The sequence below is a fragment of the Salvelinus namaycush genome, chromosome 4 (genome assembly GCF_016432855.1).
Source record: "Salvelinus namaycush isolate Seneca chromosome 4, SaNama_1.0, whole genome shotgun sequence".
In the NCBI taxonomy this organism is placed as follows: Eukaryota; Metazoa; Chordata; class Actinopteri; order Salmoniformes; family Salmonidae; genus Salvelinus; species Salvelinus namaycush.
The window spans coordinates 28083589-28098342 of record NC_052310.1 but is presented as its reverse complement, the minus strand read 5'-3'; the positions used below and the strand labels follow the sequence as shown (position 1 = coordinate 28098342).

General features: G+C 43.0%; 1 protein-coding gene across 2 annotated transcripts in view; it reads left to right on the top strand.

Annotated features, from left to right (window-relative positions):
- afap1l2 (actin filament associated protein 1-like 2) overlaps positions 1 to 14754 on the top strand; it is a 162098-nt gene that overhangs the window by 103132 nt on the left and 44212 nt on the right. For both annotated transcript variants that reach the window (XR_005476798.1, XM_038991642.1), the window contains exons 7-11: positions 4235 to 4414; positions 4762 to 4848; positions 6459 to 6543; positions 9272 to 9376; positions 13423 to 13634. Coding sequence is in view for 1 of the 2 variants with exons in the window: in XM_038991642.1 (XP_038847570.1) it covers positions 4235 to 4414; positions 4762 to 4848; positions 6459 to 6543; positions 9272 to 9376; positions 13423 to 13634 (669 nt within the window). In the remaining variant the exon portion in view is untranslated. The remainder of the gene's footprint in view (positions 1 to 4234; positions 4415 to 4761; positions 4849 to 6458; positions 6544 to 9271; positions 9377 to 13422; positions 13635 to 14754) is intronic.

The window sequence follows — 14754 nt, the reverse complement described above, 5'->3', positions numbered from 1 at the left end:
AACAGCAGGGTTTAGAGATCCACAACAACCATAATAGTGGTAAAACCATCAGTCGGGGGAGATCAGTAGCGAAATCTATGGACAGATGGGACCAAGGCCGCTGAGGCACGGGAAGGGGAAGACGTTTCCCTGCCGGAGCGTGCCGGGAGATTTGGTTTGGATACAGGAGTATCCAAGGAGTTAACATATTAGGCAATGTCTTGCACCAAGGTGGGCCACCAGTATTTTGCAGAGATGGATTGAATGGTGCGGGTGATACCTAGGTGTCCAGCGGTGAAGGATGTGTGCGCTCAGGTCAACAGCCGATCGCTTACCCCCGTGGGGACATAAGTGCGCTCCGGAGGGCAGGTAGTAGGCGCGGGTTCCCACTCCAGAGCCTGGCGGATGTCCACGTCTACCTCCCAAATCACAGGAGCAACGATTCGGAAGGGCGGAATGATGGTTGCACTCAGGACAGGAACCTCTCCCGAATCATGGAGATGGGACAGGGCATCAGCTTTAATGTTCTTTGAAGCTGGGCGATATGAGACGGTGAAGTTGAATCTAGTGAAGAAAAGGGCCCACCTTGCTTGGTGCTGGTTAAGCTGCCTCACTGTCAAATCAAATCAAATTATATTGGTCACATACACATGGTTAACAAATGTTATTGCGAGTGTAGCGAAATGCTTGTCTTTCTAGTTCCGAGAGTGCAGTAATATATAACAAGTAATCTAACAATTCCACAACAACTACCTAATACACAGAAATCTAAGTAAAGGGATGGAATAAGAATATACACTGCTCAAAAAAATAAAGGGAACACTTAAACAACACAATGTAACTCCAAGTCAATCACACTTCTGTGAAATCAAACTGTCCACTTAGGAAGCAACACTGATTGACATTAAATGTCACATGCTGTTGTGCAAATGGAATAGACAAAAGGTGGAAATTATAGGCAATTAGCAAGACACCCCCAAAAAAGGAGTGATTCTGCAGGTGGTGACCACAGACCACTTCTCAGTTCCTATGCTTCCTGGCTGATGTTTTGGTCACTTTTGAATGCTGGCGGTGCTCTCACTCTAGTGGTAGCATGAGACGGAGTCTACAACCCACACAAGTGGCTCAGGTAGTGCAGTTCATCCAGGATGGCACATCAATGCGAGCTGTGGCAAAAAGGTTTGCTGTGTCTGTCAGCGTAGTGTCCAGAGCATGGAGGCGCTACCAGGAGACAGGCCAGTACATCAGGAGACGTGGAGGAGGCCGTAGGAGGGCAACAACCCAGCAGCAGGACCGCTACCTCCGCCTTTGAGCAGGAGGAGCACTGCCAGCGCCCTGCAAAATGACCTCCAGCAGGCCACAAATGTGCTGGAGGCGCAGAGCCTGCAAGCAGGTCATTGGCACAGTCCCAGGGGCGATGATGAGGGAGACGGATGGCGTGGGTCTTGGAGAAAACCTCTCAGAGATCCTGGTAAACCTCTAGGATGTCGGGCTGAAGGGCAACCACAGGACTTTCAATCGAAGTGGAACTACAGTGTAAGGAAAAGCAGGTCTTCCGGGTTCCCAGGCAGTGATTTTCATCCTCTACCGGGAGATGGTGGGGTCATGACGTTGGTGCCACGGGAGGCTCCAACGTCATGACTTTGTGTACGGGTGGGGTGATGATGAGGAAGGAAGGCTTTTCTTGGTGCATGGGTGTTGGTGAGTGGTGCTGTGATATGTGTGATTGTACCAGATCCCACTGGTCGATTATCCAGGGCTTGGACCTGAAGAGGAGAGCAGAGTGGGTACAAGGTAATGTTCAGAGAGGAGGCAAGGGTCTGGTCAATGAAATTCCCTGCGGCACCGGAGTCCACTAGGGCTGTAGAGACAACACGAGGGACAGCCAGCCAGTGAAATGGAAACCAGGGACAGTTTGGCGGAAAGCAATGATGATGGAATACTCACACCTACTCCAGGAGACAGATGATCACGGGGCCTCTGCTCTGCCCCTGTGGACCTCGAGTTGGGACGCCGCTGAAGCTTGTGCCCCTCCTGGTCGCAATAGGATCAGAGCCCCAGCTGTTTCAGGTTACGCTGCTCTGCTGCTGGGAGGTGTGTGGCCCCTATCTACATGGGTTCAGGAGGAGGGGGGCGCTGGCGCTCCCGAAGAAGGTTGTCCAGGCACGCCAACTCTGTCTGGACCTACTCACGCAGTCCTCTTCAGAATAGGGTGCGGAGTGCCGGCTCATTCCATCCGCTAGAGGCTGCTACGGTCCGGCAGGTGAGGGTGTACTCTGCAGTGGTCTGGGCACCCTGCCGGAGTTGGAGTAGTCACTCACCTCCCCCTCTGCCCTCCGGTGGATGGTCGAAGACCGCCCTGAATAGAGCCATGAACCTCTCGTAGGAACCCAGCTCTTCCTCTCCCAGATGGCCGTAGCCCACTCCATCACCCGCCCGGTCAGCAGGGAAATGACTGTGGCAACCTTGGACCTCTCAGTGGTGGGGGCTCCCATCTGATGGAAGAAATAGAGGGACCACTGGAGTAGGAAGCCACGGCATTTGGATGGAGTCCTGTCATATTTGTCCGGGAGGGACAGTCGGGCATCGTTGACCTGGACGGAGTGCTGGGTAGGCTGGGGGGCTGGCTCGCTGGGATGACTCGTGGTAGGAGGCCCTCCGCTAGTTGGAGGTGAATCCTCTCGGGTGGTGTCGAGCCGGTGGAGGACCCGGAGGACCTCATCCATAGCCGCACCCAGTTGTGCCAGCTGATTGTGGTGTTGGCGGAGTAGGTGTCCCTGTTCGCCGACGGTCTTTCTCTTCTGCTTCTTCCATATAGAGAGGCAGTATTCTGTAACGAATATGCTGGGAGTCAGGAAGCAGGTGTAGAAGGTGAGTTTAATGATAAGAATAAGGCAGATAAGCAGAACAGGAGACGGACTAAACGTCACCAAAACCAATACTGCCTGAGGACTGAGGCTACTGAGGGCTAAATAAAGGGAGAGTAATCAAGGTGATGATGAGGTCCAGGTGTGGGTAACGATGGGGAGCAGGTGTGCGTAATGATGGTTACCAGAACCGGTGGTTAGTAAACCGGCCACGTCGAGTGCTGGAGCGGGGAGCAGGAGTAGGCATGGCACAATCAAACCCACAACCTTAATGCACTAACCAGGCTCCAACCCAATGTTTCTCAGTCCATTCCAGGGGGACACCCTGAGTGAGCACATTTTGTGTTATAGCCCCACACTAACACACCTGATTCTACTTATCAACTAATAGCAAGCACTTGAATCATGTATAGTGCCTTCAGAAAGTATTCATACCACTTGACTTATTCCACCTTGTGTTATGTTACAGCAATTACAGCTGTGAGTCTTTCTGGGTACGTCTCTAAGAGCTTTCCACACCTGGGTTGTGCAACATTAGCCCATTATTATTTTCAAAATTCTTCAAGCTCTGTCAAATTGGTTGTTGATCATTGTTAGTCAACCATTTCAGATCTTGCCATAGATTTTCAAGTAGATTTAAGTCAAAACTGTAACTCAGCCACTCTCGTTCTTGGTCAGCCACTCTCGTTCTTGGTAAGCAACTCCAGTGTAGATTTGGCCTTGTTGTTTTAGGTAAATGAGTATCCCAGTGTCTGGTGGAAAGCAGACTGAACCTGGTTTTCCTGTAGGGTTTTGCCCGTGCTTCAGTTTCTTTTGTATCCTGAAAAACTCCCCAGTCCTTAATGATTGCAAGCATACCCATAACATGATGCAGTCACCACTATGATTGAAAATATGGAGAGTGGTACTCAGTAATGTGTTGTATTGGATTTGCCACAAATGTAACGCTTTGTATTCAGCACAAAAAATGTATTGCTTTGCCAGATTGTTTGCGGTATTACTTTAATGCCTTGTTGCAAACAGGATGCATGTTTTGGAATATTTGTATTCTGTACAGGCTTCGTTCTTTTCACTCTGTCAATTAAGTTAGTATTGTGGAGTAACTACAATGTTGTTGATCCATCCTCAGTTTAACATTATGGGGTATTGTGTGTAGGCCAGTGACAAAACATATCAATTTAATCAATTTTAAAGTCAGGCTGTAACACAAAGAAATGTGGAAAAAGTCAAAGGGTGTGAATACTTTCTAAAGGCACTCTATGTTAGTGCTGGGCTAGGACAAAAATATGCACCTCCCTGGAATGAGTTGAGAGACAATTTAACCCATTTTTAAACAACTAAGCCATATTTCCATCACCAACCACTGTACCCTCTTGGTGTTCCAATAGTGCTACAAGAGCTCCAAGGAGCAGATGCCGCTGCTGGACGTGAGCCTGCTGGGCTGCAGCGTGGTCTACAAGGAGAAGCAGCCCAAGAGGAAGGAGCACAAGCTGAAGATCATCCCCATGGGAGGAGAGGCCATCGTTCTGGGCCTGCAGAGCAAGGAGCAGACAGAGCAGTGGCTCAAGGTATAGGGACTGGAGATGGAGAGACTAATGGTGGGGGTTGGAGTCAGACTGCGTTGGAGTCAGACTGCATTGTTGTCACCGCAGTGTTGGAGTCAATTCCATTTTAATTCAGTCAATCCAGGTAGTAAACAGAATTTCCAATTTACATTTTCACAATTTGCTTTTCAACGAGGAAAAGTAGAATATCTGTTGATTTCCTGAATTAAAATAGAATAAATCCCCAACCCTGATAGTTACAATAATGTCAATGATGATAATGGATTGGATTGATATATAGCTTTTCCAGATGCTTAAAAAGGGAAGGGGGCACCTACCTATTGGTCTTGTTTCCTTGTCACCCCCATCAGGTGATCCAGGAAATCAGCCCTAAACCAGCAGAGGGCTCTGAGATGCAGCACTTTGTGTCCGACTCCTCACGACTCATCTGCACTAAGGTAGAACACCATCAATAGAACACAATTAATTTATTTACTGGTAGTTATGGCTATTGGGTGAGATTGGTTATAGTCTCTCATGGACAGACACACATAACATAACTGGTATCGTAGCGTATGTCAACAGACTGTGGGATGCGATGAATAACAAGGAACTTTGATACAATGCGCAGATTTTTCGTCACCGATCATTTGGTGTTCGCATCTTTAACATTTAATAAAGGAAGGGACATACAGTTCCTTCAGAAAGTGTTTATACCCCTTGACGTATTCCACATTTTGTTGTTACAGCCTGAATTAAAAATGGGTTAAAAGTCACCATTCGCCTCATGTGAAATCCCTGAGAGGTTTCCTTCCTCTCCGGCAACTGAATTAGGAAGGATGCCTGTATCTTTGTAGTGACTGGGTGTATTGATACACCATCCAAAGTGTAATTAATAACTTCACCATGCGCAAAGAGATATTATAAACTGGGTGGTTCAAGCCCTGAATGCTGATTGGCTGACAGCCATGGTATATCAGACCGTATACCACGGGTATGACAAAATTTGCTGCTCAAAATTTGCTGCTCTAAACAAAATTTGAGAGAAGTAAGCTTTTTGTGCATATTGAAAATGTCTGGGATCTTTTATTTCAGCTCTTGAAACATGGGACCAACACTTTACATGTTGCATTTATATTTTTGTTCAGTGTTGAAATTAGGATCCTTGGGGGTTTGTGGTTTTTACCCATCTACCAATAGGTGCCCTTCTTGGAAAAATATCCATAGTCTTTGTGGTTGATTCTGTGTTTGAAATTAACTGCTTGACTGAGGGAACTTACAAGATAATTGTATGTGTGGAGTACAGAGATGAGGTAGTCATTATTGCACAAAGAGTGAGTAAATGCAACGTATTACGTGAATTATTAAGCACATTTTTACTACTGAATGTATTTAGTCTTGCTATGACAAGGGGTTGAATACTTATTGACTCGAGACATTTCAGCTTTTCATGTTTTAATTAATTTGTAAAAATAAAAAATTGGTGAAAACAATTCCACTTTCACGTTATGGGGTATTGTGTGTAGGCCAGTGGAAAACAAAATCGAAATAGAGGGGGCTACCACCCTGCTTCCGCTCCATGTTCTAATATATTTTCTAACACGTCTGCCCCCAGAACTTAATCAAGCAACTGATTCAATTACTCAAAATTTTAGTTCTGGGTTTCCGAGATTAGATTGGTTATAACTTGGTTATATGTTAAAGTTCCAAAGCTGCTGTCAAACAAGGTTTTATCTGACTAGTGTAAGTACAAGTAACTATTTCATAATGCTTTTTCAATAGGGAACATGGGACATGCTTTCTGTTCCCTTGTTGCTGGGCGCTTGTAGAAAGGGCCTGATTGAATCAGATGACGTTAGTGCTGGGCTCGAACAAAAATGCCCACACCTTGGGGGTCCGGCAGGAATGGATTGAAAAACACAATCAATTGTCAATCATGCTTCACAAGAGTTGTGTACAATTGTTTATGTTTGAGTAGAGTCTGTGTGTGTACTGTAAGTGTGTGTGTGATTAAGTTGTGTGTGTGTGTATAGTAAATGTGTGTGTGTGTGGTGGTCTCTATACGCAGGGGGAGCTCAGTGAGAGGTACTCAGTTACTTCTGAAAGTGGCAGCAGCACAGACAGCCACGCTGAGACCCTTGAAACTAAAGATGGTGAGTAACGTCTCAGCTCTGATCCTCACCAATTATGGGGAAGTTGCCACTAGAGGCTTGATGTTAGGATTGGGGGAGAAGAAGCTGATCCATCCTAGATCTGTACCTAGGGAACGCTTCCCCCCAGAGTGATCCTAACTGGAGGAGTTCTCTTATAATCATGTTAGGTTTTATGGGGATTACTCAAACATGGGTTAATTTAACCATAGTTGGGTTTTTATTCACTTTCCTGCTGGGTTGATCCAGCAGCTGGGTCTTTTTTAATGCAATCCATAGGTTATTTTTAGGAGGTGTGGCCTATTAGGGGAATTGTTTCATATAGTTATTTTTGGCCACCCGTGACAATACATGTCATTCTTGTTCATCATGTTAAGTTCGTGCAATGCAAATATACATTTTCATAGAATATTTCTTTTTTTTTAAATTAATAACATTGAAATTTACATTATTGTAACAAAGTGGTAACTATCCCAACATTGGGCTATGCATAGGCTCTTGAAGAACCCATTAAAGCTACAAAAGTATCAGTGTTCAACCTTAACATGTGATAACAATACAACAGAACAGATGAACCAGAATGACATTTATAATCATCGGTGGCCAAAAACAACTATCTGAAAGCCACGCCCCTACTAAGCCAGGCCTCCAGTCTTCTGATCTGAGCTGCTGGGTCATATCTCAAGAACTCAGTATCAGTAACCCAGCCTCAACAACCCAACCTTGCTCTTTTAAAGATAATAACCCAACTAATTGACCCAATGCCTGCAACCCAGCAGTTGGACCATCCAAACAACACAGACTTTTCTTTAATGTACCCTTACTCTTAAATTGAAGACAGTAAGGATAACATTACTAAGTGGCAATTGTAAAGTAAAGTAGCTAGGTTTCCATCCAATTGGTCAGAGATTGTAATGTGAATATTCTACAATCCACATAAAAACAAATTTCCCCACATTTAGTTTTTTGCCCTAGCACTACACAGCTGATTCAAATAATGAAAGCTTGATGATGAGTTGGATATTTGAATCAGCTGTGTAATGCTAGGGCAAAAATCTAAATATGCACCCGGGGGGTGCCCCAGGATAGAGTTTGGGAAACCGTGCTCTAGACATCAGCTCGCAGATACAGTGCAGGTATAGCCTAATACATGATGAGATTATTATGAATGAAAGAGCCAGATTTTTATTTATCAAACGGTAGCCAAGCATCGATCATCATGTCACCAGAATAAGACCCTCAATATTTATCACCCTGCACTTTCACCACCCTGTGAAGTTCATCATAATTTATTTAACCTAGTAAACTGCATGCTTTCCCGAGTCGCAGTGAAAAGACCACACAACATATCATGGTGTGACTCCAAGTTTACTTTGATATGATGGTTATTATATCAATATTTGCATGATGGTTATTGGTTATTTCTCGCATAATTAATTGTCCATACACAAAAAGAGCCCACCTTGTTTAGCGTATTTTGTTTTGTCGACATTCGGAAAGTTTACTGCCAAATTTGCTGTTTCCATCAGGCCTGTTGCAAAAATGTTTATCCGACATGTACTTTACATCGCATAAAAAGGTTCGATGTAAACCTGATTAAAGTAGCTAAGTGCTTTCTTGAGCCAATCGATTTTGGGAGATTGACGATTATGAATATATAAATATACTCTTGTAAAGATCTTAACACAATTTACAGTGTAGCATGCATATTTTGTCTAGTACACTCTGAACGGTAGGTGACATTTTTTGTAAGAGTAACTCTTCAGTTATGTTTCACTCAAGGTGTTATCATAAGTTTTACTTTTGAGTTACTGGAAAACTTCAATTAAACACAGTCTCAAATAGCCGGCTGTCACTTTTAATAGCCGGTCAACCACACACATTTCAGCAAATAACCACCTGTTTCAAATAATCTTAGGGTCTAAGTTATTTGCTTATGAGGTTACCATGAATTACCATCTTTTTTAAATGAGGTTTAATGTTTGATTTGCTACATTCAATAATTCAGTAATTCAAACAAATTATGGCAATCATCCATTTTTATCACCAATACGAAACTGCTAGCTGATAAATGCTAGCTAATTAGCAAGCACAAAAACAGTCAACAACTTCGGGAGTACAGAACCGTCAGAAATTGTCTGATCGCCCTCTAGTGGCCAAAGTATGAAAATGCCAAAAATGCACTGTCTTAGAGGAGAATAATTATTCTGTCAAGGAAAAGTATTTTTTTAATTGTTTTAATAGAGGCAATAATAACACGTTGGGGCAGGAAATTAAGAAATGTATTAACATTCTGGAAGTGAACGTTGGAATGAAACAATTGCCTATGCGAATGAAATAAGACGCCTGGCTCAAATAGAAGCCTGTCTCTCAGCGCCTGTTGTGTTCAGTGATTTAAGCAAATAAATGCCTGGGCTATTAATTTAAGTTTTACGTTATGTTTCCATGATTAGACTGAGGACAACACAGTAACTGTCACTACTAGGGGTTTAAAGTTCAGGAATTTTAGAAAGGTCAATTTCTAATTGGTTGTTATTGATTTCAGTCAACTTCTTAGTAAGTGATTTGAGAGAATATAGCAGTCTTGTGGATGAACTTGCGTCACTCCCATTGACATCAATCCAACCACATAATGTAATGCTCTGCTTAACCTTGTTCTTGATTGTTTACAGAAGTAATCGCTTGTTGGGTCTCTTGGTTTAGAACCTTTTTCTGCCTTCATCCTTTACAGTGAAGAAGAAATACAGTGCAGGCCTGAAGTTCAGTAACTTAATGAACATTGGCAAGAAGAAGACCTCTTCCTTAGACAGTCCGGAGAAATGTGTCGACACCTCAGGTGAGTGGAGATGGCTCCTAGAGCTAGGCAAATCAGCCATTACCCTGTTAACATACAGTACAGTCAAAGTCACTGGAAAGGATTCAAACAAACCACAATGCAGTGCGATATCGGCACGTTGCGCTTTGTTTGAATCCAGACCTATCTCTTTTCACTTTCTTTTTCTTGTCTCCTTATTCACCTGCTCTTTGTCTCTGCCTTCTCTATCTGGCTTTCACTTTCCTTTCCCCTTCTTATTTCCTTTCAATTTGTTGAACTTTATTGGCATGAAATTACATTTTTCCAGAGGTGGCTGAAGATATCGGAGGATGGGCTCAATGTAATGGCTGCAATGAAAGTAATGGAACAGTATCAAACACATGGAAACCACATAGAAAACATGTATTTTATGTGTTTGATTCATTTCCATCTATTATATTCCAGTGATTACGATGACCCCATCCTCCTATACCTCTACCCGCCAGCCTCCTCTAAATCTTACATTGTCAAAGCAAACGGAGGCCCGTTTGCAACGAAGAGGCAGAACTTAACGCGCAACTGTGTATAAGCGCTGGATTTCTTAAAACACTACTAACAGGAGATTATGTGCACCTGCATGTTAAAACAAAATTGTTTGACTGAAAACCCAGACTAAACCAGCAGATCAGTTGATCTCATGTTGTTACCGTGTCAAGCGAGTCTGATACCAGACAGCTGTGTCTAGGTTCTCTACTCCTGCCCCACAAAAAGTATTGACCTATCGGTAACATTGAAAATCGCAAGGCTGGAAATTCATAATAAATACTTATTGTATTTTCATACAAACATTTAATCTTGAATTTCAATTTATAATATAATTTGTGTAATTTGAAATACTTTTATCAGACTATGATTTAATGAAAACAGAGATATTAACTGAATCATGATTGGCTGTTTATGGTTACAAATTTTAGATGTGGACAGTTCAGAGATATTTATTTTTCAACCCTTGATAAGAAAGTACCATACTGTATTAAGACAAGTTGTTATTAATGTATTACATGAATTGGAAATGAAAAATGAAGTACACCAATATGTGTTTTCCATTCATAAAAATGTGCAAGGTAAATTGCCATTGTAGATTTGCCGTGGTTGTAAACTAGACGCTGGGAGTTGGGACGCAAGTCCAGGTGGTGAGTTTAATAATAAACTAAACATGGAACAATACAAGAAACAAGAGTAGCATACGGACATGAAACAACATCCATACTGCCTGGGAGGAATCAGACTTGTGGAGGTCTACAATTATTTTTCTGAGGTCTTGGCTGATTTATTTTGGTTTTGCCATGATGTCAAGCAAAGAGGCACTGAGTTTGAAGGTAGGCCTTGAAATACATCCACAGGTACACCTTCAGTTGACTCAAATTATGTCAATTAGCCTATCAGAAGCTTCTAAAGCAATGACATCATTTTCTGGAATTTTCCAAGCTGTTTAAAGACAAAGTCAACTTACTGTATGTAAACGTCTGACCCACTGGAATTGTGATACAGTGAATTATAAGTGAAATAATCTGTCTGTAAACAATTGTTGGAAAAATGACTTGTGTCATGCACAAAGTAGATGTCCTAAATGACTTGCCAAAACTATAGTTTGTTAACAAGAAATTTGTGGAGTGGTTGAAAAACGAGTTTTAATGACTCCAACCTAAGTGTATGTAAACTTCCGACTTCAACTGTAGATAACTCACTCTTAATCGTCTCGAAGAGTAGGTTTTATTTTTACCAATGATAATATCCACCAGAGCTTGAAAATATATTGAAAAATGTTGCCAGCAACCAGGACTTAAAGTTAACACACATCAGCTTTACAGAGTGGTAATACATTGGCCAATAGTGGTTGCAATTGAGATCAGCTTTGCTTTGTGATCTTAGCGCGTATTGATGGTTTAATGAGAGATCATCCTGCGGTGATATGGTGACCAATGCTGGTTGCAATAGGCCCTTAAGAACTTATTAAATGTATTATAACGGAAAGGAAAGTATAATATACAATGAATGATCACAATTAGTTGTACAGTCGTGGCCAAAAGTTTTGAGAATGACACAAATATGAATTTCCACAAAGTTTGCTGCTTCAGTGTCTTTAGATATTTTTGTCAGATGTTACTATGGAATACTGAAGTATAATTACAAGCATTTCATATGTGTCAAAGGCTTTTATTGACAATTAAATGAAGTTGATGCAAAGAGTCAATATTTGCAGTGTTGACCCTTCTTTTTCAAGACCTCTGCAATCCACCCTGGCATGCTGTCAATTAACTTCTGGGCCACATCCTGACTGATGGCAGCCCATTCTTGCATAATCAATGCTTGGGAGTTTGTCAGAATTTGTGGGTTTTTGTTTGTCCACCCGCCTCTTGAGGATTGACCACAAGTTCTCAATGGGATTAAGGTCTGGGGAGTTTCCTGGCCATGGACCCAAAATATCGATGTTCCTGGATGGTTGAGAGATGTTGCTCTCGGAGGATGTGTTGGTACCATTCTTTATTCATGGCTGTGTTCTTAGGGAAAATTGTGAGTGAGCCCACTTCCTTGGCTGAGAAGCAACCCCACACATGAATGGTCTCAGGATGCTTTACTGTTAGCATGACACAGGACTGATGGTAGCGCTCACCTTCTCCGGACAAGCTTTTTTCCAGGATGCCCCAAACAATCGGAAAGGGGATTCATCAGAGAAAATGACTTTACCCCAGTCCTCAGCAATCCAATCCCTGTACCTTTTGCAGAATATCAGTCTGTCCCTGATGTTTTTCCTGGAGAGAAGTGGCTTCTTTGCTGCCCTTCTTGACACCAGGCCATCCTCCAAAAGTCTCCGCCTCACTGTGCGTGCAGATGCACTCACACCTGCCTGCTGCCATTCCTGAGCAAGCTCTGTACTGGTGGTGTGTCACGCCCTGACCATAGAGAGCTTTTTATTCTCTATGTTGGTTAGGTCGGGGTGTGACTAGGGTGGGTCATCTAGGTGATGTTATTTCTATGTTGGCCTGAGATGGTTCCCAATCAGAGGCAGCTGTTTATCGTTGTCTCTGATTGGGGATCATATTTAGGCAGCCATTTCCCCTTTGTGCTTTGTGGGATTGTGTCTATGTATAGTTGCCTGCGAGCCCTACATGAGCTTCACGTTTAGTTTTGCGTTTTATTGTTTTCTTTGAGTTTCACTACCTAATAAAGAGGATGGAACCATACCACGCTGCACCTTGGTCCACTCATTATAACGATCGTGACATGGTGCCCCGATCCCGCAGCTGAATCAACTTTAGGAGACGGTCCTGGCGCTTGCTGGACTTTCCTGGGCGCCCTGAAGCCTTCTTCACAACATTTGAACCGCTCTCCTTGAAGTTCTTGATGATACGATAAATGGTAGATTTTTTTGCACAACCAGGTGCAATCTTACTGGCAGCAATATCCTTGCCTGTGAAGCCCTTTTTGTGCAAAGCAATGATGACGGCACATGTTTCCTTGCAGGTAACCATGGTTGACAGAGGAAGAACAATGGTTCCAAACACCACCCTCCTTTTGAAGCTTCCAGTCTGTTATTCGAACTCAATCGACATGACATAGTGATCTCCAGCCTTGTCCTCGTCAACACTCACACCTGTGTTAATGAGAGAATCACTGACATGATGTCAGCTGGTCCTTTTGTGGCAGGGTTGAAATGCAGTGGAAATGTTTTTGGGGGATTCAGTGAATTTGCATGGCAAAGAGGGACTTTGCAATTAATTGCAATTCATCTGATCACTCTTCATAACATTCTGGAGTATATGCAAATTGCCATCATACAAACTGAGGCAGCAGACTTTGTGAAAATTAATATTTGTGTCATTTTCAAAACTTTTGACCACGACTGTACAGTAATTACAGGGATAACAAATTCTTTCACCCTTTCTTTCTCACAATCTCCCCCTCTCTCTATGTCTCTCACCACACAATAATTCTATTTATTTCAATTCAGTAGACTTAATTGATATGGCAACAAGTTAAACTTACATTGACAAAGTAAACATATAACAATATGGTCTCTATCTCAGGTTACCTCAACGTGCTGGTAAACAGTCATTGGAGGAGCCACTGGTGTCTGATAAAAAATGGGCAGCTGTGGTTCTACCAGGACAAGGGCAAGACTAAAGTGTCCCAGCAGCCTGTGCCTCTGGAGGGATGCATGGTCCTGCCAGACCCCAGCCCTGAGCACCTCTACTCCTTCCGGATCCAGATGGATGGGGCACAGCTAGCCACACTAGAGGTAGGAGGGGGAGGTAGGCAGGCATGGGGGAAGGTAGGCGCTATAGAAAGAAAGTAGAGACTAGTACTTTATTGATCCGATCTTGGGAAATTGTTGTATCAGTTATCCCCATAAAAAAGGCCCGTATCAATGAAAACGCATAATCAAAAACACATACTAACTCGCATAAGTCATTGCATGTTAAATAGCAAATTACAACACAAACACACATCTTTAGCCTTGACACTGGACTATTGCATGTTGTACCATTCCATATAAGCATTAATTCTACGGAAATCAGTAATCAAGAAAGCTCTTGTAAAAGCCCTTACTAAGTCCCTAGTGCAGGAGCTGACCTCATATGAGAACCTGGCCCCTGTCCCTCTCCAAAATACTTACTGAGAACAGTCCCCATTCTGGAAACGCACGCATGCCACGCACACACCAACCCCACCCGCCAGACACACGGCGCCTAGTGCAAAAAACACATACTAGCATTCCTAACACTGAGACTGTGCTGATGGTACAGTGCTCCTCCCAAGAACACTAAACACTTCAATTGTACTGTCTGACACACACTACAAAGTCTGGCCCAATTGTACTGTCTGACACACACTACAAATTCTGGCCCAGAGGAGTAAAGGGGAGGTGTGTGTGGGTTGGTTCTTCTATCCTTGTTGGAACTTAAAATCCCCCAAAATCGCCACAAGGATAGTAAAACAAGGAAAATTCTCCCTCGTGGGGACATCACCCGTGTCCCCATGAGGACACAGGCTATTTTAAGCTTAAGGGTTAGGTTAAGGGATAGGGGTTAGGGAAAATAGGATTTTGAATGGAAATACATTCTAGGTCCCCACAAGGATAGAAGAACATGACGTGTGTGTGTGTGTGTGTGTGTGTGTGTGTGTGTGTGTGTGTGTGTGTGTGTGTGTGTGTGTGTGTGTGTGTGTGTGTGTGTGTGTGTGTGTGTGTGTGTGTGTGTGTGTGTGTGTGTGTGTGTTTAACTATCCTTTTGGATACCAGAATTCCTCACAAGGATAGTATTTTAGGCTTGGAGGTTAGGTTTAGGTATAGTTTTAGGGTTAGGGGTTACAGTTAAGGTTAGGTTAGGGTTAGGGGTTAAGAAAAATAGGATTTTGGA